At 42.4% G+C, this 23,486-nt stretch overlaps 1 protein-coding gene and 1 long non-coding RNA gene across 4 annotated transcripts in view; one reads left to right on the forward strand and one right to left on the reverse strand.

Annotated features, from left to right (window-relative positions):
- The window catches only part of TTC27 (tetratricopeptide repeat domain 27), a 564,428-nt gene that overhangs the window by 438,603 nt on the left and 102,339 nt on the right, over positions 1–23,486 (forward strand). For all 3 annotated transcript variants that reach the window (XM_068232111.1, XM_068232110.1, XM_068232112.1), the window contains 3 exons: positions 12,418–12,513; positions 20,104–20,226; positions 22,073–22,300. In XM_068232111.1, coding sequence (XP_068088212.1) covers positions 12,418–12,513; positions 20,104–20,226; positions 22,073–22,300 — 447 coding nt within the window. The remainder of the gene's footprint in view (positions 1–12,417; positions 12,514–20,103; positions 20,227–22,072; positions 22,301–23,486) is intronic.
- LOC137504108 (uncharacterized) overlaps positions 22,073–23,486 on the reverse strand; it is a 216,423-nt gene continuing 215,009 nt past the window's right edge. Inside the window, exon 5 of the long non-coding RNA XR_011019421.1 lies at positions 22,073–22,277. This is a non-coding gene — a long non-coding RNA (uncharacterized lncRNA). The remainder of the gene's footprint in view (positions 22,278–23,486) is intronic.

The raw sequence follows: 23,486 nt of genomic DNA on the forward strand, positions 1-23,486 counted from the left end.
TGGTATGCATCTTTCCATAGTTACTGCACTGCTCGGAATCCCTTTAAAGGGAAGGTTCAGGGAGGGTGGGTAAAAAATAAAAATCAATTTCCACTTACCTGGGGCTTCCTCCAGCCCGTGGCAGACAGGAGGTGCCCTCGCCGCCGCTCCGCAGGCTCCCGGTGGTCTCCGGTGGCCGACCCGACCTGGCCAGGCCGGCTGCCAGGTCGGGCTCTTCTGCGCTCCAAGACCCGGAACTTCTGCGTCCCACGCCGGCGCTCTGACGTCATCGGACGTCCTCCGGGCTCTACTGCGCAGGCGCAGAACTACTGCGCATGCGCAGTAGAGCCCGGAGGACGTCCGATGACGTCAGCACGCCGGCGTGGGACGCAGAAGTTCCGGGCCTTGGAGCGCAGAAGAGCCCGACCTGGCAGCCGGCCTAACCAGGTCGGGTCGGCCACCGGAGACCACCGGGAGCCTGCGGAGCGGCGGCGAGGGCACCTCCTGCCTGCCACGGGCTGGAGGAAGCCCCAGGTAAGTGGAAATTGATTTTTATTTTTTACCCACCCTCCCTGAACCTTTCCTTTAAAAAGCTCTCATAGTGTGAACCAGCCCTTACTGAGAATTCTATGCACAGAGGGAGATGCTGCTTTCTTGGCAGTTGGAAACAACCATTATTTCCCACAATGCAACAAGGATCACAGACAGGAAATTGTCAGGGCCATGGTCATGACCTAATACTGTGGGAGGGTGTTCAACACAATATCAGCCACACAGACCCCTCCGATGTTGAATTTAAGAAAAGGCAAAGATTTCTCATGGCAATGGGGATATCAGCTATTGATTGGAATGAAGTTTAATCCTGGTTAAAAGTCCTTTAGGTCTCTTGCGTGAAATCTGAAGTCATTGGAAAGTGGCAACATATACAAAGTTTTTGGTTATTTTGTGTATGATAAAATATGGTGATTATTGTGAAAAATGGCTGCTTCTAGTACCAGCTGCCTGTGACCACTGGGGGAAGTGGGATTTTCACACAGATGGTGTTACCTTGGACCAAACGCAGAAAATACGGGCAGGAAGGAGCTGGGAGGGAGGTTTTTCTTTGTGTAAGTTATTCTGGACATAAGTTTTAAGACATCCCTGCAGCCTAAAATAGGGCGACAATTTGGATACAAATACAATTAAAGTAAAACTTAAACATTCTCTGTTATATCAGGTTTTAGAGGAAATTGAGATTATTATTGCAAATGATTTTGTCTACTTTTTTTTATAGAAAACAACAAAATCCATAGAAATATAGCATAATTTTCTTTAGCTGTGATGCAGGATTAAGTCTTGTTGTCCATAAAGTCTTGAAAACAAAATGGAAGCATTTCATGGTAACAAGGGGTTCTGGGAAGTCTCAGGGGAGTAGTGAAATACGCCAATTCCTATTTCCCAAGATTTAAGCATTCGATATGAACAATCTTCGGTGCGCAGAAAATCTTTCATGTTCCTCTGTTAGATATTATCCATACCTACAAAACAAAATCTCCTTGTAAATTGCTAGAGGCTTTCCCGTTTCGGTTTTATTGCCTGAAGTGTGGGACCGGCAGTGATTAGAATAATACCTTGGTTGTGTGTGCGTTGTTTTAGCACATAATAAACAGTACAGAGCCAGTTTATAGTGCGGGAAATACATTTAATTCCTCCTGTGCTGTTCTGGAGGCAATGCTCTAACAACCGCACATTTTTCCTGTTGGAGTTAGACAATTAAAGGCTTGATAATACATTACCTTTCAGTGCCGGCTCCATGATGACTTTTTAATTGCTTTTATGTGGTGTATTACAAACATATGGTATCACTCAGAGATTTATTTAGAGGTGGGGGAAATGTGGCAAAGTCAAGCAAGCTCCCTTTCATTAATGCCAGATTCCTGTGATGTAAAGCCAGACGGTACAAGAGCTACTCTGACCACTTGTATTACTTCACAGTCTAGTTATAGCTCAATTTGTCCGCACCGACTTGATGTCGGGGGCTCTATGCTTGATAAGAAACTGCTGTCAGAAACATTTTCCTCCTCACGCCAGACTGGAAACATAGGTTATTGGAAAAAGGGCATGGCAGGTATGCAAGAAAGTATACATTCTTCTGCAATTAGGGAATCGGTCTTATAAAACACGAGAGGTGCAGAAATTCCTTCAGATAGCACACTGCAGTAAGGTAAGAACAAGGGCCTTCATTTTATAATGAGACACTTATGAAACCAGGGCCCAGCCATTACTCCCCAAACCTTATACCCAGTGTTCCCTCCTCCCCCTTAAGAGGCATTTATATGGTAGTTACATAGTCACATTTCTAACTAGATAATAGCCAGGTTTATCCAAGTAAAAACTTCTGATCCTGTTAAAGTACACCTGGACTAAGAGGGATATGGAGGCTGCCATATTTGTTTCCTTTTAAACAATACCATTTGCTTGGCAGTTCTTCTGATCTCTTTGGCTGCAGTAGTGTCTGAATCACACCCCTGAAACAAACATATGGCAAATGCAGTTAAACTGCCACCATCTCTATGTACCCGTCAATGCAAAATAAATATATGCGCCCATTATTCCTGATCTCCTACTTATGACTGAGGGTAGGAACACACTAGGCAAAATCTCATATGCGTTTTCCACTATGTGCTATGGGGAAAACTCATGCAATTCTGCCTAATGTGTTCCTACCATGATAAAAAATACTGCCTCTCCCAATCAACTTTTAGTCCAAATTCTTTGGCTGAGGCCTTGTTTGTTAAAGTGATACTGAGCAGGTTTAAAAAAAACACCATTTGTACATACCTGGGGCTTCCTCCAGCCCACCATAGGCGTCATCCTAGCTCCTCTTCCAGTCCCGCTGGCGGCTCAGTTAATTAGCTACTTCGGTTAGAAGTCGCCAGTACGAGTCCCCACCGCACACCTTACGTGTCATCATGCCGGCCTTCAAAGTTAGAGAACCGTGTATGCACAGGACTCTTACACCGGCCGGCATGATGACGGGCAACGTGCATGGCGTGGACTGGTACTGGCGTCTTCAGATCGAAGTCGCCAATTAATGGAGCCACCAGCGGGACCGGGAGAGGAGCCAGGAAGATGCCGGGGGACCTCCCGGCCTATGGTGGGCTGGAGGAAGCACCAGGGAAGTACAAATAGTATTTTTCAAACCTGCTCAGTATCACTTTAACTCATTTATTTGAGTCATTGGTAAATATGTGTTTCCTTTTTTCTTCTAAGTTTTCTCCTAGGTGATATTTTCACCTTTAACCAGTTAATGACATGCAGACTTATAATAAACGTCCTGCTAGAGCCTCTTAACGGCTCCAGGACGTTTTTATAAGTCAAACAAAGCTGTTGCCGCTGTGCGCGCGTTCACGCTCCCGAGATTAGTGGAGAAAAAAAACACCATAGAAAAAATACACCTTTATTTCCAAATAATATATTGTCACCATACTTTGCAAAATCTTGTGATAACCAGGACAAATAGGCAGATAAAATGTATGGCTTTTATGTGCAGTAGCCGTGTTTATATTAAAACTATAGGGGATGAAATTGGAGAAATAGTGTATTTTTAAACATTTTTCCCTTTAAAATGCATAGAAAATAAAGTAATTACAGAAAACAAATATCAACCCCAAAAAACCTAATTGGTGGTGAAAAAAAAATTAGATACAGATCATTTTTGTGATTTGTAGTAATTAAGCTATTGGCAAATGAATGTTATCGTAACGGAAGCCACCGCCCCACAGTGCTGATGCACTGATGTGAACGCACCACAGACATATAATTGCATCACTTTGGGATGCAATTATCTTGTCCGTTGTGAAAGAATGTAATAGATGCAGTGTGAAAGGAGCATAAGGTACTCCATATCTGGATATCATTGGAGAATATAATATGATCCTGTAGACTTAGGAACACAGCATGTTGAGTCCGAGCGTGGCTGGGGCAGCACTCAGATCTCACTCCGTTTGCAGGGGGGGGGGGGGCCTGTACAGCGATATCAAGCGCCCGGGTGGTGCAAGACAGCAGCTTGACAGGCTATGACTTCACCTCTTGTCAGCTGCCCATATAAAAGAGCCCTAACTCATACTGCAGTACTGTGCTGTTTCTACCAAGTCCCTAGTCATTAATACATTACAAGGGACCTGTTAGAAGTCTTTTTAACCCTTCTTGGCTAAAACCATACTGACATTTTAATTAGAAGGTAAATGTAATTTACTAAAATAAAGAATGCAATTTTTCAAGGTTACCGTGAAGCTCTCTTTGGGTCGTGACAGAATTACTTCTTTGAATATTTCTTGTGTATCAAAGCCTTTTTGCTCACCAGGCTTGGCAGTTCATCCAGAAGTCTAGCCGCGCCCACACACTATGCAGTATTTGACTATTACTGGGCAACTGATCAATAATGCACACTATACTGCCTGGTACAAAAGGATCACAGTGTCTGATGAATGTTACCTCACGGCACCATGACAGAGTGGGCATATTCTTTTATCGAGCCCTTTCTTTTAGATTCTCTGTTGGAATTAATGGAGAATGAATTTTGGCGTTGATCCAGAGACTCCAGTAATAGAGTAATCTGCCCTGTTGAGTCTTCTTGTCATGTGAAACATTGTAATAAATCAATGCTGGATGGAGTTATCTTTTAAATGTAATGCCTGTTAACGTTGCAGCTGCAGGAATATGTTGCAGCTTATCTAATTAAAATGAATATGAATACCAGCTGGCTGAACACATGGAGTTGGTTGTTAGATGTATTTGTTGTGCCACTGTTATCGGCATTGTGGAGGATTTTCACAGTTAGCAGACACTGCAGAAAATGGGGGGAGTTTAAAGTTGAAAACATCAATATATTTATATATCACTCTGCTAATTTGAGACGTGTGATTATTAACGTGGCATAGATTGAATACGGCAGTTGATTTTCTCAGTGAATTTTAAAGCCTTTTTTCGAACCCCTTTCGAACCCCTTATTAGTTCAGTATATGCTATCCTATGCCTTAAGTTGGCCATACACTGGTCGATTTTTTTACTTCGATCGATTATTATGACCAATAAATGAATTGAAGGATCAAAAATCAAGTTGTCTTTTGGATTTAAAATCGATTCTTATCGGCCGATATTCAATCGAATTCTTAAAATGTTGGGTTATTTCAATCGATTGAACAAGAATCAAGAGCTTTTCATTATGTATTTGTTGGATATTATTTTACCTGGAATATTGAACGCAGAGTGGACCAGGTCAATCGCAGGCGAATGAGCAGCTTCCAACGTGCTCTGTTTCTGCTTACAAGAAACACAAGATCTAAGGGGGAAATTCTGTTGACCAAACTACCATCTGACAAAGGCTAGAATGGCATTCCCCTGGGGGTAGCATCTAGAAGCCACAATGCTTCCCAACCATAAACAAGGATCCCTGTTGAAACAATAGATTTTATGCTGAGGGTTGGGCAGTGAAGCCTCAACACCCCAGCGGAATGTAATTGTCCTGTTAAGGCCTTCGGGCAAGCTCAGGTCAAAGGGGTCAATCCAAACCTGTGTGGTCACAGTGCCTCTGGTGCACAGAAGACACCTTGCAGCCAACATTCCAGGACTTCATGGGTGAGATTAAAACGCCACCTAGAGGTCCAAAGAAGAAATGACTGGCAAGGACAGTACCTATGGTACGTTCACATTGCGTACGATGTGGCAGATCCCAGCGGAGTAAAGCACAGAGTGCTGTGCGTATACCGAACAATGTGTGTATTTACAGTGGAAGAGAAGCATACTTTGATTGTACTGTATGCTGCACTGTATGGCCGCAGTGCACGTCTAACACACTATGGGACTTTTTGTTACAGTTGTGTTGCAATGTAAAGCTATTTGTATTGGTTCTCATGCTGTGTTTAATGTTTTAGAGCAGTGTTTCTCAACTCAGTCTTCAAGTACCCCCCCAACAATGCATGTTTTGCAGGAAACCACAGAGGTGGTTAAAGAGACACTGAAGCGAATTTTTTTTTTATGATATTATGATTTGTATGTGTAGTACAGCTAAGAAATACAGTGGAGGAAATAATTATTTGACCCCTCACTGATTTTGTAAGTTTGTCCAATGACAAAGAAATGAAAAGTCTCAGAACAGTATCATTTCAATGGTAGGTTTAGTGGCAGATAGCACATCAAAAGGAAAATCGAAAAAATAACCTTAAATAAAAGATAGCAACTGATTTGCATTTCAGGGAAATAAGTTTTTAAACCCTCTAACAATAAAAGACTTAATACTTAGTGAAAAAACCCTTGTTTGCAAGCACAGAGGTCAAACGTTTCTTGTAATTGATGACCAAGTTTGCACACATTTTAGGAGGAATGTTGGTCCACTCCTCTTTGCAGATCATCTCTAAATCCCTAAGGTTTCGAGGCTGTCTCTGTGCAACTCTGAGCTTGAGCTCCCTCCATAGGTTTTCTATTGGATTAAGGTCCGGAGACTGACTAGGCCACTCCATGACCTTAATGGGCTTCTTCTTGAGCCACTCCTTTGTTGCCTTTGCTGTATGTTTTGGGTCATGGTCGTGCTGGAACACCCATCCACAACCCATTTTCAGTTTCCTGGCAGAGGGAAGGAGGTTGTCGTTCAGGATTTCACAATACATGGCTCCATCCATTTTCCCGTTAATGCGATTAAGTTGTCCTGTGCCCTTAGCAGAAAAACACCCCCAAAGCAAAATGTTTCCACCCCCATGCTTGACGGTGGGGACGGTGTTTTGGGGGTCATAGGCAGCATTTTTCTTCCTCCAAACACAGCGAGTTGAGTTAATGCCAAAGAGCTCTATTTTGGTCTCATCAGACCACAGCACCTTCTCCCAGTCACTCACAGATTCATTCAGGTGTTCATTGGCAAACTTCAGACGGGCCTGCACATGTGCCTTCTTGAGCAGGGGGACCTTGCGAGCCCTGCAGGATTTTAATCCATTGCGGTGTAATGTGTTTCCAATGGTTTTCTTGGTGACTGTGGTCCCTGCTAATTTGAGGTCATTCACTTACTCCTCCAGTGTAGTTCTAGGATGCTTTTTCACCTTTCTCAGAACCATTGACACCCCACGAGGTGAGATCTTGCGTGGAGCCCCAGAGCGAGGTCGATTGATGGTCATTTTGTGCTCCTTCCATTTTCGAACAATCGCACCAACAGTTGTCACCTTCTCTCCCAGCTTCTTGCTAATGGTTTTGTAGCCCATTCCAGCCTTGTGCAGGTCTACAATTTTGTCTCTGACATCCTTGGACAGCTCTTTGGTCTTTCCCATGTTGGAGAGTTTGGAGTCTGCTTGATTGATTGATTCTGTGGACAGGTGTCTTTTATACAGGTGACTAGTTAAGACAGGTGTCCTTAATGAGGGTGACTAATTGAGTAGAAGTGTCTAACCACTCTGTGGGAGCCAGAACTCTTAATGGTTGGTAGGGGTTCAAAAACTTATTTCCCTCAATGAAATGCAAATCAGTTGCTATCTTTTATTTAAGGTTATTTTTTCGATTTTCCTTTTGATGTGCTATCTGCCACTGTTAAAATAAACCTACCATTGAAATGATACTGTTCTGAGACTTTTCATTTCTTTGTCATTGGACAAACTTACAAAATCAGTGAGGGGTCAAATAATTATTTCCTCCACTGTAAAACATTAAGATCAGATACATCAGTCTAATTGTTTCCAGTACAGGAAGAGTTGAGAAACTCCAGTTGTTATCTCTATGCAAACAAGCCATTAAGCTCTCCGACTAAGTTAGTCTTGGAGAGGGCTGTTATCTGACTTTTATTATCTCAACTGTTCCTCTACTATTTACTTTTCCTCTGCCAGAGGAGAGGTCATTACTTCACAGACTGCTCTGAAAGACTCATTTTAAATGCTGAGTGTTGTGTAATCTGCACATATTATAGAATGATGCAATGTTAGAAAAAACACTATATACCTGAAAATAAAAGTATGAGAATATTTTCTTTGCTGCTAATCTTCTAGTAATTATTCACACTACACAACCAATTCACTATATCATATATTTTTTTTCGCTTCAGTGTCTCTTTAATGAGTTCTGCTGAGACACTTATTACCTCACCTGTGAATGTTTGTGGTTTTCTGCAAAACATGCACTGTTGGAGGTACTTGAGGACTGAGTTGAGAAATACTGTTTTAAAGCAAAGATGACATTTGAGTTTCATACCACTTTAAAAGGAAATGCATATGGCAACCTCCATATCCCTCTCACTATAGGATTACTTTAAGGCCCCGTTCACATTACAAACGCGGATGGCCACGCATGCGCAATGCAACGCATACGAACGCACGCCATCTGCGTTTGTGTGCGTTGCGTGGCTGATCCCATCACTGAAAAGTGAATGGGACAGCCACGCGTTCTGGCAATGCGTGCAGCATGCGGAACGCATGCAGTGTGAACATCAGACATTGCACTCTATGCAATGTCTGATGTCGTGCGTGTCGGCCACCTGCACGCGTTTCCAAAACGCTGCTGGAAACGCGTGCAGTGTGAACGGGGCCCAAGGCCCATAATAAAACAGCAAAGTTTCTTTTGTGGATATGTTCCAAAGAGGCTGAAGCGTTAGCACAATGTTGCCATTACTCAAGATTTTTAATGACTTTATGCACGAGACACTTACAACTTCATTCCAAAGCAAATGACTGAAAATCTTCGGTAGCAGCAGATAAATATGCTAGAAAAATGTATGTATTATATCTTCTTTGCTGTTTCTAAAATGTCCATGTTTTTATTGGCCGTCTTAATACCACTGTAAGTGATTTGGCAACGCAGAGATGATTACTATCTTGCCTGGAATGAAAATGTTAATGTGGGCCATTCTTGTTCTTCTCACTAGAGAGGAATTAAGATATGAAGTTGAAATTAATCCAGCAAAGTATGCACAAATTGGAGGTGCCAGATGCCCTCTATTTCATTGCAAATAAATTTTCCAACTGGCATGTTTATCAGGGCAGCATATGTTGTTTTAATTGTTTCCAGGGATTTTTTTTTTTCCCTTCACATTTGGACTGTGCTCTTCTGAAAATATTTGTGGTATGTGGAAATTATTACTTTACCTACCAAATTATGTTACGTTAATTCTCCTGAAGGGATGTGGTTTTACGGGGAACTGTCATGTCCCCAGAGTGACGCTTTCCCTTTGCTGTGGCATTGAAGTGCTTTGGAAGAATTAAACAATGCTTTGCAGTATGAAGCTTTTGAGGGTCCTTTCACATATATGAAGAAGCAAATTGCACATAGCATAACAGCCAACTGCAGTGTATCACACCGTACCATTGCCATCACTTTCTTCCCAGAGACAGGTGTGCCAGCAGGGAAATCTGCATCCCCCCACTCAGTGACGTGCTTACTTCCAGACAGCAAGTATGTCACTTCAGTTCCAACGCATGCGTGCCGCACCGCTACCACGACAATCTATAAACATTGTTTGTGGTGCTATTGACTTCCATACATTCAAGCCCTGCTCGGTACCGCTTACATCACTTGCCACTGTGCTTCAGCTTCTGCATCGGCCAAACCACTTCCATCACACTGCGGCTACTGTGGCATGTCTCATATACATGAATGGCCACTGCACCAAGCTGAGGCAGTGGAACAGCAGGGGAGAGTACTGCGATGCAACACTATAAGGCCTCTTGCACACTACATGCTATTCTGATTTGTGTTTTTGAGGCATTTTTACATGCAATTGCGATATGCAATTTTGAATCAGTCCGGTGTGCTGCATTTTTTCTGGTTTTTCTGCGTGTTTTTTTTCCCCCAGCTTTATGCAAGTCAACAATTCTTAATCCTAGGTCTTCTCAGAGGTCAATTGTGCGAGGCATCATTCACATCAGGCAATGCTTCTTGGGAAAAGCAAACCCAAAACTGGTGTGGGTTTTTTTTTATAGGGCTGGACAACTGTAACCAACATCTCCAAGCCCATCTCATTGATTGGACTCCAGCTGGCTAACACCTCACTCCATTTAGCTCTTGGAGATGTTAGTCCAGGGGTTCACATACTTTTTCCACCTGCACTGTGAATGTGTACATGGTTTGTTCAATGAAAGCATGGAAACATTTAATTATTTGTGTGGTATTAGTTTAACCTCCCTGGCGGTATGGACGAGCCTGACTCATCCAGGGAAAAATAGCTGAGAACAGCTTGTGCAAGTCAGGCTTGTCTAGAAGTTCTAAAGCAGGGTTTTTGCATTCAAATGTTTGTATGCAAATTTTCGCATGCTCTGGAAAACTGCTCGTGAATTTTAAAGCAGTAAAACACATGGAAAAACACACACTGCCCGTTTTCTGCCCAAAAAACTGAAGGGTGGTGAAATTGTGGCTTGGCAGGAAAGGAAAATAAAAATAAATGTATTTTTTTACATGACTTTGCATTTAATTATATTCAAAATATATATTAGACCATTTTGGTAAGTTACAGGTAAAAATTTCATAAAAATTAATTGAACCACTTTTTGCCCTGAAATCCGTCAGAGATTAAATGCCAGGGACGTTAACCGTAGAATCCCGCGGCCGAGTGATAGTTTCCAATTGCCGCAGTGGTCAATCAGAAACCACCGATTGTGCCCATTAATGGCCGAATCCTCGCACCCGAATTTGATCAGATTAGTGGAATTTATCTGTTTTTCAGGTCGATCTCATCAATCTGATTGGAATCCTTAGTGGGAATTTGGCCATTAGTGAGCATGATCAATCATTTCCTAGCTCCATGGTAATCAATCAGAAATGATCAGTCGGCCGCAAGATTGTATTGTTAATGGCTACCTTAACCTCCCTCATGGTAAGCCCGACCTTTTTTTTAATAAAATTTGAATAAAATGCTTAAGCTAGCACTTTGCTAGCTAATGATGCCCCCCAAGTCCCTCCGGTCCCCTCCAATCGCCGCCGTTATACATACCCCCCAGGGACCCCTTGGTACCACCTCCCAATTAGCTCCAGGCCTCGCTATGGCGATCGGGACTGCGGATGACGTCGACGTCGATAACATCATGACGTCATCTCCGATCATCGTCATAGCGACGAGTGAAGCTCAATCGAAAGCTGCGGCTCTCGCGGGATTGATTGGGGGACATAGTTAGCTAGCTGAGTGCTAACTAACAAATCTAAAACACATTTTATTACAAAAAATCCTCCTGGCGGAAGCAGCCTCTGAGACTGCGTACCGCCAGGGAGGTTAACACTAATATACCGAACATTGTAGCTTATGGGACTGAAGGAATATTTTGATTAGGGCCCATATGCATAGCTGTTTGATTTTCACCTCTCCCTTATCCATTCTTCTGTTTCATTTAATTTTAATCAATAGGAGGAGATTGGGAGAAATCAGTCATTCATAGATAGGACTGGATGGTTTATGCTTCATTTAAGGTGGTCATACATCAGACAACTTGGCGGACGATTGACTATCCAATTCTATTATTATAATCGAATTGGATAAAAATCGGTGCCACCAAGTGCATGCCCAACCGGCAATGTGACCAATTTTTTGACGAAAATTGGTCGCATTCTTGATCGCGCATGCTGCAAGATGTTGGCTTGATCGGGTATGCGGCAATAATGGCGTGCAATTTCCAGTCTAATGCAACAAAACCCCCGACGCTGTCTCCCCTAATGTCAATGTGCCCCGTTATAAAGTGTATACATTACCTGTCCGCAGACTCCGCTCGTCCCTCCACTGCTCTGGGCGCATTCTCCTTTCTATACACGCACGCCCCACATGGTTTCCTAGTAAGGGCACAAGTGTGACGTCACACACACACACACACACACACACACACACACACACACACCCTTACTAGGAAACCATATGTGGCGCGTGTATGCAGAGGAGGAATCCCGGAAGCCAGGGGCGGACAAGCGGAGGTAGTGGAGAGGTAATGTTTACACTTTACACAGGGCACTGGGGGTGACATTAACTTTAGGGGACAGCGATGGGGCGGTGAGGCAGACGCGTATGCGGCGCACAAGGCCGATTCCCGAGAGATTTCATGCTGAATCCGCCTGTGGTGTATGGGCAGCTGACAGAGCTCTCTCTTATCAGATTCGATAAGAGAGAGATTTGTCTCTTGGTCGAATCTGCTCATACATTACTAGATGTATGGCTAGCATAAGAGTCAGGTTTTTCTGCACTAAGACAGCACACACATCTGTATGCAAGCTTGTCTCTCAAACACCCAAATCTCTGCAGAGATAAAGAAAGCTGGCTTTGCTTCATTTCAGGAATGTTATCTACATAAACTCTATGGATTTATCCAAGACAATGTGATTTTATTGAAATGAATTGTTATCCTGTTCTCGCAGATATACGCCTATTATTAGGCCTTCATCGGTCAGGTTGTTTCTAATTTTGATGTACTGCATGAGTAATAGTTTTATTTACATTCCAAATTTTGTTTCTAGACTTTAGCGGACCAGTTTGAAGGAAAAAGCCCATCTGCAATTGAGCGTATGAAAGTTTTCTATTGTTCCCAGATGCCTCCAATTTGGAACATTCAAGTAAGTGAAAATTTAGATGAAGTTTTAAATGTTTGGTCATATAACTTTTCATAACAAGAACCTTTTATAACAACAATACATTCTTGCTTCCTGCCAACAAAAGACTAAGGCATGAAAACTCTGCGTAAAATGATTTTATGAGACAGAATATGTAACAGGTTAGGAGTGATTTACTAACTCACAGCTTGGAAACAAACTTTTTGGATCTCTTATCCTCATGTTAGTTTTTGGATGCCAAAACCTGTACTGTTATTTCATCACTTAGATACTGATCGGTGAGGACTTGGGGACGCATAAATTACTCCCGTATTTCTGATTCTGTCTAAGAAATAAGATATGTACTATACGGTTACTTGGATAGCATGATTTCATAATAAACATGGAAACTTATACCATACAAATACACCCCGCACTGCGCTGCGGACCTATAGGGGATAACTTGCCTAATCTAGGGCCGAACACTTCCTGAGGAAGTGAAGGTTTCTTCGTGGAATGCATCAAGCGAAAGTGTTCGGCCTTGGTTAACACATCTGTTGAAATATTCTTTGTTGTTATACACTTAGTGGTTACTGTGGGGATGGGTACCCCTATCCTGCTAAGAGTAATATATTTATCTTACCCTTTGTGGTATGTAAAGTTGAATATGATGTAATGGCAACTAGTATCTGATTCAGCCATAGAAATATGGCCTTTTATACCTGTATTTTATGTAAATGTTGTTTCGTCTTTCACGCTGATTTTAGAGTGATAAATAAAAATTGAAGTTTCTACTTTTTGTATGATGTGATTCTCTTGAAACGTAATTTGCCATTTCCCTATTAAACTCCTTCAGACCATATTGTATCCAATTATCCAAATATTTGAGAGGAGGGGATAGTCATATTAACTTAATTAAGTGCAACTATTTTGGTCTAAATCCAGAATCATGTGTCTAGAACTAGTTAAACATAGTTTTTGGGGTTGATTTTGTCAGTGAACGTATTTATGATACATTCCTGTAGGTCAGACAAGAACTATATTAATGCATATTGTTATTTATTGTTATTGAAAAGAAAAAACTGCTTAGAAGCACTCCCTTAGCTGTGGCATGGATAGAGGGATTTGCCCGCCCACCTTGTAAAGTATTCCCCATTGGTAAAGTCCGTGTGCGGTGGCATTGGTAAAGGATGAAGCCCCACCCTCGCTTGCTCTCTCTTCTTGGCCACCAAGCCTGCATAGTAAATAAAATGGGAAAAGCTAATGAGATGCAATCATTTTAAGTTGATGCAAAAAGACTTAAAGTCCCACGTTACAGCAGCCTGTAACGCAGCCCAACTCACAGCATTGAAAAATCAATGTGCTGTTCACAGTGCACACGTTGCATAGGAGTATAACGCTGCACGTTAAATGTAAGTGCAGCATGCTGTGCGTTATACTCCTATTTAGCTGCGTTAGAATAATTGCACATGCTCGGTAATGTTTTTTTTTTTTTAAATGTGCCACATGCAACGTTTTTGTTCGATCAGTATGCGTCAAAAAGTACGCATCAAGAGATGCATAACGCAGTTCAATGTAACGTCCAACTTCAAAGCTAAAATGCGTTGCGTTAGGGGCACGTTATGTGACCTTAACGTCGCATCAAACGCAACGTCTTAGTGTGAAAGAGCCCTTAAGATGTGAGGGGTATGTGTGAGTACTGGCATTGCTGTGCAGGATCCCACCAGACCATCACAATCATGGTATAAGCTGAAGGCATGCAAGTTGCAATTCTTTGGCTCAGTAAATCAACCCATTGTGTCTACATAAAGTACAGTTAAGGTGGCCATACACTTATAGATTTGCAGCAGATTCGATCTGATGTGTGCCACACACTACGTACAGATTTCCAATAGATTTCAGAATGAAATCTATCTAAATGCATTATTGGACCATTAGATCCAATGCAACTCTATGGGTCATCGATCTTCTGCTACCAGCAGCAGATCGATCTAGATCTTCCATCTTGTCAGATAGAGCAAATCCATTGAAATTGGCCACAAATCGATTGATCGATAGATTTGAAAGAATTGATTTCTGATCGATTGATTCTATAGAATAGATTGATCGATCGATGGCTGAAACTGACCAGTGTATAGGCCCCTTAAAAGAGCTGCTTATCAGGAGATAGGCCAGAAATAGAAAAAAATGTGTTTGTCTTTTATGTACTGCAGCTTTCTGATTTCTGTTAGAGAACAAACACAAAATTATGCTGTATCTTTATGCCTTTATGTTGTGTTGATTTGCTCGATATGGTGATGATTTGCTGAGCTATTCGTTAAAATTGTTTTGCATGCAGAGAATAATTTTTACTATTTTTGCAAAAAAAATTATTTAATTCATTGTTATGCCTCTCCTTGTATGACAGGTTCAGTGTGAAACCAAAGTGGTAAAAAACAAATTAGGTTGCCACAGAGTGAGGCTAGCACGTTCACCTTGAAGCACTAGAGGACTAAAGTAAAGAGCTTATGACTGGTAATAAAGGATGGCTATATAGCAGTAAATGACTACCTAGGGCCTTTTGACGATACCTAGGGCCTGATTCAGGTTAATATCATATATAATATCACACAGTGTAGTGTGATTGTTTTGCAGCAGGAGAGCCCACGTGCCTTTTAATTTTTTTCGACATGTTAAACTGTACGCTGTTGCAGCAGTGGATACTTCTGAGCCATAAACACACTTTTAACCTGTTTGAGACCTAATAAAAAGTAACTTTTATTTCATATTAATTAAAATCACATAGCCTATAATACATCCTTTAATATATCATTTCCTTTTATTTTCCTATATATGGATACTGTCAATACAGTAGGCAGTGAATAAATGGTTTCACCCCTGGTGACTCTGCATCAAAGTCGTCCACCTAGGGTCCCTGCCTAACAGTATGATAGTGCTGAGTTTATTCTATTAGCAAAAATTAACCCCCCACCAAGAAACCGACATGTTTCGGCTCATAAAAATAGAGCCGTCGTCAGGGCAATTATGAATGAAGTGCTAGGGTGCAAAGTGCATAGTAATAGAAACACACAGCTATTTACAAATCATAATCAAGGAAAATAACAAATGAGAGATGTTCTCTCAATCAAGGTCAGCTATCAAATGAGGAGGGGTATCAGCCTTCCTTTTATATCATAAGGGGTGGGTGGGGCCAAAGTCTTTGAACCTCCCATTCCATAGTAGAAACCCCATTGGTCCTTTTACCCATCAGTCAAGGATTTCAAAATCTCATTGGATAGACTATCTCAACCATGTAAATAAATTACCTTATTTCTATGAATCATATACCTCCATAACCTTCACCGGTTATAGTGTTTCCTCTCCTGTTGGCAATAAACCTACAGACGCATCCCCTGCAATAAAAACCAGCCAGAACGCCGTCCTCGGCGAGCTTCCCCATACAAAAGCATTGAAGCTTCCCCATTGGTCAGGTCAGACCATGTGACCTGGCGTCCTCCGTACTGAGTGCGGAGGGCGTCATACTCATCACCGCAGCACCCGACATCAGGACGACGACGGGGGCGTGGTCTGCCTACGTGTAGTAGTCGTCAAGGAGACGGCAGAAGCCGTCTCCTACGCATTTATTCTGGACAGCAGCGGGGAGTTTCTTCCGGTATCAAGCTTTATTTACATGTAGTCATGGTTACCTTTCATTATACACAAATCCACACTTTTACAGTGCTTTTACATCCAGATAATAAATCCCCTGATCTCTGAAGAGGCGTTATAGATTATATATATCTAATGTTATTACTCCATATAAACCTCCTCAACACTCACACTTTAATATTGCTCAAGCAAGATATACAAATACTGGAAAGGGGTAAGTGATAGGCGTTTGGTACATACATATTGTTAATAAGGGGAATACACCCACATAGACCTATATATATAAATCCTATAAATCATCCTATGGACACATTTTAATTACACATGAATAGTCCTATCACAAAGAGCTATAGTATTCTCATAAGGGACAATGTATATCCATATTATATATTATTATATATATAATCAATAAAGGGTCCATTTAATTATCAGTACCAATCCAATAAAAAGAAATAGAACACTTCCCATACTGTAGACAGATGAAAAAGGAGCAAGTATGTCTATATATATGTGATCTTAAGGAGGAACATGGATCATATAGGGGCACTAGATGGAGTGTAGGAATAGATTGAATTATAAATAGGAAAACCAGATAGGCTTTTATAGAGGATTCAAGAAAAGGAGAGTAACATTTTCAATCGAGCATAGCTATATAAATGGGGTATAAGTAAACCCTTCATTAAGTCCTCTGGGACTCATGGTTCCCAGCCGATATATCCATTTGGCCTCTAGTTGGCGCAATTTCAGATCTAAATTGCCTCCTCTTGGTCCCGTCTTCCACTGTTGTAGGACAAAGAATTTTACATGGTCTACATTGCCATCATGTACCTCTCTAAAGTGTCTGGATACTGGAGTATCCTTTGGATTCCTTATATTACCTAGATGCTCTAGAATTCTTTGTTTGACCTGTCTTGTTGTCTCACCGATATATAGCATTGGGCAGGGACATTCTATACCATAGACCACTCCCTCAGTCTCGCAATTGAAAAAATCTAAGATTTGATACAATCTGTTGTCCTTAGGGCCAGTAAAGTTCTTGCATTTTTTCACATTTGGGCATGCTTTGCACCGACCACATCTATACATGCCTTGCAATGGTCTTTCCAGCCATGTCTTTTTAGTTGTTGTCTTCATTATTGGTAAGTAGGAGTGAACCAATTGGTCACCAATGTTTCTCCCCCTCCTATAGGTGATCAATGGGGTTTTAGGGAGAATCGCATTCAATTGGGGATCCAATTGGAGAACTGTCCAGTGTTTATTGATTATTTTCTTGATTTCTTCTGACTCCTGGGAAAAAGTACTGATAATTCGCATAATTCGCATATTTTTTCCTTCTAACTTATCTTGTCTATCTCTTGGTACCAATAGATCTTCTCTTTTCAAATCCCTCACTTTGTTATAGGCTTCATCAACTGGGAGAGTCATCACCCGGTCCCACTTAAAAAAGGGGACTCCCAAAGGGCAATATATCAGAGCACGGAGAAATTGTTCACGGGATGAAGATTTTAAGGAGGAATGTATGTCACTATCAAACAGGTTAAAAGAAAGGGGTTACCCGTGTTCTGTAATTGATGAAGCCTATAACAAAGTGAGGGATTTGAAAAGAGAAGATCTATTGGTACCAAGAGATAGACAAGATAAGTTAGAAGGAAAACATATGCGAATTATCAGTACTTTTTCCCAGGAGTCAGAAGAAATCAAGAAAATAATCAATAAACACTGGACAGTTCTCCAATTGGATCCCCAATTGAATGCGATTCTCCCTAAAACCCCATTGATCACCTATAGGAGGGGGAGAAACATTGGTGACCAATTGGTTCACTCCTACTTACCAATAATGAAGACAACAACTAAAAAGACATGGCTGGAAAGACCATTGCAAGGCATGTATAGATGTGGTCGGTGCAAAGCATGCCCAAATGTGAAAAAATGCAAGAACTTTACTGGCCCTAAGGACAACAGATTGTATCAAATCTTAGATTTTTTCAATTGCGAGACTGAGGGAGTGGTCTATGGTATAGAATGTCCCTGCCCAATGCTATATATCGGTGAGACAACAAGACAGGTCAAACAAAGAATTCTAGAGCATCTAGGTAATATAAGGAATCCAAAGGATACTCCAGTATCCAGACACTTTAGAGAGGTACATGATGGCAATGTAGACCATGTAAAATTCTTTGTCCTACAACAGTGGAAGATGGGACCAAGAGGAGGCAATTTAGATCTGAAATTGCGCCAACTAGAGGCCAAATGGATATATCGGCTGGGAACCATGAGTCCCAGAGGACTTAATGAAGGGTTTACTTATACCCCATTTATATAGCTATGCTCGATTGGAAATGTTACTCTCCTTTTCTTGAATCCTCTATAAAAGCCTATCTGGTTTTCCTATTTATAATTCAATCTATTCCTACACTCCATCTAGTGCCCCTATATGATCCATGTTCCTCCTTAAGATCACATATATATAGACATACTTGCTCCTTTTTCATCTGTCTACAGTATGGGAAGTGTTCTATTTCTTTTTATTGGATTGGTACTGATAATTAAATGGACCCTTTATTGATTATATATATAATATGGATATACATTGTCCCTTATGAGAATACTATAGCTCTTTGTGATAGGACTATTCATGTGTAATTAAAATGTGTCCATAGGATGATTTATAGGATTTATATATGTAGGTCTATGTGGGTGTATTCCCCTTATTAACAATATGTATGTACCAAACGCCTATCACTTACCCCTTTCCAGTATTTGTATATCTTGCTTGAGCAATATTAAAGTGTGAGTGTTGAGGAGGTTTATATGGAGTAATAACATTAGATATATATAATCTATAACGCCTCTTCAGAGATCAGGGGATTTATTATCTGGATGTAAAAGCACTGTAAAAGTGTGGATTTGTGTATAATGAAAGGTAACCATGACTACATGTAAATAAAGCTTGATACCGGAAGAAACTCCCCGCTGCTGTCCAGAATAAATGCGTAGGAGACGGCTTCTGCCGTCTCCTTGACGACTACTACACGTAGGCAGACCACGCCCCCGTCGTCGTCCTGATGTCGGGTGCTGCGGTGATGAGTATGACGCCCTCCGCACTCAGTACGGAGGACGCCAGGTCACATGGTCTGACCTGACCAATGGGGAAGCTTCAATGCTTTTGTATGGGGAAGCTCGCCGAGGACGGCGTTCTGGCTGGTTTTTATTGCAGGGGATGCGTCTGTAGGTTTATTGCCAACAGGAGAGGAAACACTATAACTGGTGAAGGTTATGGAGGTATATGATTCATAGAAATAAGGTAATTTATTTACATGGTTGAGATAGTCTATCCAATGAGATTTTGAAATCCTTGACTGATGGGTAAAAGGACCAATGGGGTTTCTACTATGGAATGGGAGGTTCAAAGACTTTGGCCCCACCCACCCCTTATGATATAAAAGGAAGGCTGATACCCCTCCTCATTTGATAGCTGACCTTGATTGAGAGAACATCTCTCATTTGTTATTTTCCTTGATTATGATTTGTAAATAGCTGTGTGTTTCTATTACTATGCACTTTGCACCCTAGCACTTCATTCATAATTGCCCTGACGACGGCTCTATTTTTATGAGCCGAAACATGTCGGTTTCTTGGTGGGGGGTTAATTTTTGCTAATAGAATAAACTCAGCACTATCATACTGTTAGGCAGGGACCCTAGGTGGACGACTTTGATGCAGAGTCACCAGGGGTGAAACCATTTATTCACTGCCTACAGTATTGACAGTATCCATATATAGGAAAATAAAAGGAAATGATATATTAAAGGATGTATTATAGGCTATGTGATTTTAATTAATATGAAATAAAAGTTACTTTTTATTAGGTCTCAAACAGGTTAAAAGTGTGTTTATAGTAAAAATCAGAAGTGTGTAGATACTTCTGAGCCATCAGTTATGCTAACATTTATATTTTCTTTAAAGAGACAGCTTGCAAGCTTATTGTTTGAACTCGGATGTACCAGCTCAGCTCTGCAGATTTTTGAGAAACTGGAGATGTGGGAAGATGTTGTCATTTGCTATGAAAGAACAGGACAGCATGGAAAGGTAAGATGCTGGCCACCACTAACATGCACACAGCTACACAGCACACACATACACTCACACTTAGCAGTATTGTTCCTACACTCCCACAACATAGTGGCTTCACTTGGCCAAGTCTGTAAAGTCTGTATCTGTGGGATCAAGTCTAAAAGTTGGTCATACAGTAGAAGTTCAAATAAATAATCAGTATATCCCTAGTATTTTTTTTCCCCAGTTCACATTACACCACTAAATATGAGAACATAATCCAACAGGAATTTGATCCAATAGTAATTGCGCTGTTGTAAAATTTGTACTGCAGGATGCAGGACAAAGTAGTTCAAGTGTTAATTTCTCTGATGCCTCCAGTTCAATAAAGTGCTGAAATATGCAATAAAGAGTAGAACCCATAGAGAGGCTAGAGACCCTGTGGATATATAGACTGCAGGGCTTAGTGGTTACAGACAGAGATGGACGAAAGAGGAGACAGAGGTATCAGCTGAAGAGTGGAGCCTGGTGACTTGGGGTAGCTTTGCTGTTCATAGACTCTGCCATGGTGGTAGTGGTGGTGGGGAAGGAGGGCGTGGGGGGAAGAGTCGACACCAGCACATGATTAATCATGTGAAACTTGGTGTAATGGAGCGCACACGCAGCCCAGAGTAGATGCAGAGGACAGCGTGCTTCTGAGCCCATAGCTATGCGCCACCAGAAGTGAAGAGACGAAGATTTATATCCAGGTCAAGGGTCAAGCAAGTCGCTGGGACACCGGCATGAATCTTCCACGAACGGCAGCAGACGAAGGGGGCAGGAGGAAGTCACAGTATGTAATTTTAACCCCCTACACACTGGATCTTTCGGTTTGTTCAGCTGTGGTATCCTTGAAAGGAGTCATCAGGCAAATGACATGAAAGCTGATTTGCTTTCCTCTGGCTTTCTCCAGCCCCTTGCAGCTGACATGTCCCACGCCGCAGCTCTGCTCTCAGCCGCTGGCCCAGGGTCCCCGCACAGGGTGTCTCGCCAGGCGTCCTCTACTGTGCCTGAGCGAGTGCCGCAGTCAATCAAGGCCATGTTGTCCGCAGCTTACTGCACAGGTGCAGAACTACTGTGCAGCGCGCCGCATACAATGTGGGCTTGATTGACACAGGCGCAGTGAGGACGACCTCGAGGTCGTCCTCTGCAACGTGCGGTGACCCTGGGTTCGGCGGCTGAGAACGGAGCTGTCAGTGTGGGACAGTCGGCTGCAAGGGGCTGAAGAAAGCCCCAGGTTAGTAAATTGGCTTTCATGTCGTTTGCCTGGTGACTCCTTTAAGCCTTGTTCAAACACTGCTAGATGGTTATCGGTTAAGGCAGCCAGTTAGGGCCATCTCTGCCAAGAATCTAACATGTACTGTATATGGTGGCCTTGATACATCAGCAAGAGATCTCGCCACAGGCTGCGGTCATTTGCTTGCTCTTTACCCCCTCCCACTTCATGCACCACCCCGTCCATAGCAGCAGAATGTGTTATTAGCCTCTAGGCTAACTATGCTTTTGTACAGAACTCGGCCCCGGACTGTTGTCCAAGGGATCATGTTTTAATCCCTGTGAGCAACAGTAATTGTGCAAGTATATGCACCTTCAGTCTCTCAGTATATGTTTACTCCAAGATGTGTCCTCTATTTATAACATATTAAAGAAATTCTACATCCTCAGCAGCATATGGCTGTGTATAAAACCAAGGTGTTCATTTTTACAGTCTGATAAGCATTTTATTGTGAAGTTTTCCATCAAAATCATCACTAGTGGGAAGCTGCAGGTATATACAAATTGGAATCCGTTTCTATTTACCTGCGTACTTGTTTCAATAATACATGACACTTACTTTTGCCAGGCTGAGCAGATTCTGCGTCAGGAACTGGAGAAAGAAGAGACGCCACGCCTTTACTGTCTCCTTGGAGATGTCTTACGAGATCATCAGTATTATGACAGAGCTTGGGAACTCTCCAAATATCGTAGTGCGCGAGCTCAGCGGTCAAAAGGTCTTCTTCATTTGCGGGACAAGGAGTTTGAGCAGTGTGTAGAGTGCTTTGAGAAGTCTGTGAAGATCAACCCAATGCAGGTGAGAAAAGGCATGACTTAACACTGATAGATTTTATTTCAATGTACCTATTGTGTAATAAAATTTGCTCAAACTAGAGAAACATGCAGCTGCAAATACATCACATCATATTTACACAAGCTCCTCCCAGGAAGCTTCACTCTCCAGGCACAAATCACAGTAGTAGGATACTCTTTCGCCCTCTCCTTTGTTAGCCAAGTCACTTAATCTTTACATCACATGAGCAGCTCTACTTGAAACAACTCTGGAAACACCTTATGCTGGGCATACACAGGAGTTGTGCAGCCTTATCAATCGAGCCTGATGGCTCGATTGATATTATCCGACAGGTCCGATGACCTGCCGGATAGATTTCCTGTTTGATCCTCACCGGCGGACAATAGCGGGGAATCGAGCGGCTGATAAACAGCGCCGGCGGGAATCGATCAGCAGGGACGCGTCGGGGGTCGATCCGGTGGTTAATCGGCCGCCGGATCGACCAGTGTATGCCCAGCATTAGATTATAACCTCACAAGGGCAAGACCCCCTCCCCTATAGATTCTTGCAACTGCTCTTTTTGTATTTTAGAACATTATGTATTGTCATAATGTTGTACTTGCTTTGTCTTATGCACTTATGTCTTGTCCTATATTGTACAGCGCTACGTGAGATGTTGGTGCTAAATAAATCACTAATAACAATTAAAAAAGAAAACCGGCAGAGACATCCATGTCTTTCTAAACAAAAAGATCTGACCTGTATAACTTAACCACTTCCCGACCACCTAACGCACAGAGGCGGCCGGGAAGTGGAGCCCTGAAGGACCGGCTCACCCACAGAGGCGGCGGTCCTTCTAAGGGCATGGGCGGAGCGATCGCGTCATCCGTGACGCGATCCTCCGCCGGCGCCTGTCACCGCTCGCTCGCCGCAACATCCCGCCGGCTATACGGAAGCGCCGGCGGGATGTTAACCCCGCGATCGCCGCATACAAAGTGTATAATACACTTTGTAATGTTTACAAAGTGTATTATACAGGCTGCCTCCTGCCCTGGTGGTCCCAGTGTCCGAGGGACCACCAGGGCAGGCTGCAGCCACCCTAGTCTGCACCCAAGCACACTGATTTCTCCCCCCCCTGCCCCAGATCGCCCACAGCACCCATCAGACCCCCCCCCTGCCCACCCCCCAGACCCCTGTTTGCACCCAATCA

Source organism: Hyperolius riggenbachi, chromosome 4, assembly GCF_040937935.1.
Source record: "Hyperolius riggenbachi isolate aHypRig1 chromosome 4, aHypRig1.pri, whole genome shotgun sequence".
NCBI lineage: Eukaryota > Metazoa > Chordata > Amphibia > Anura > Hyperoliidae > Hyperolius > Hyperolius riggenbachi.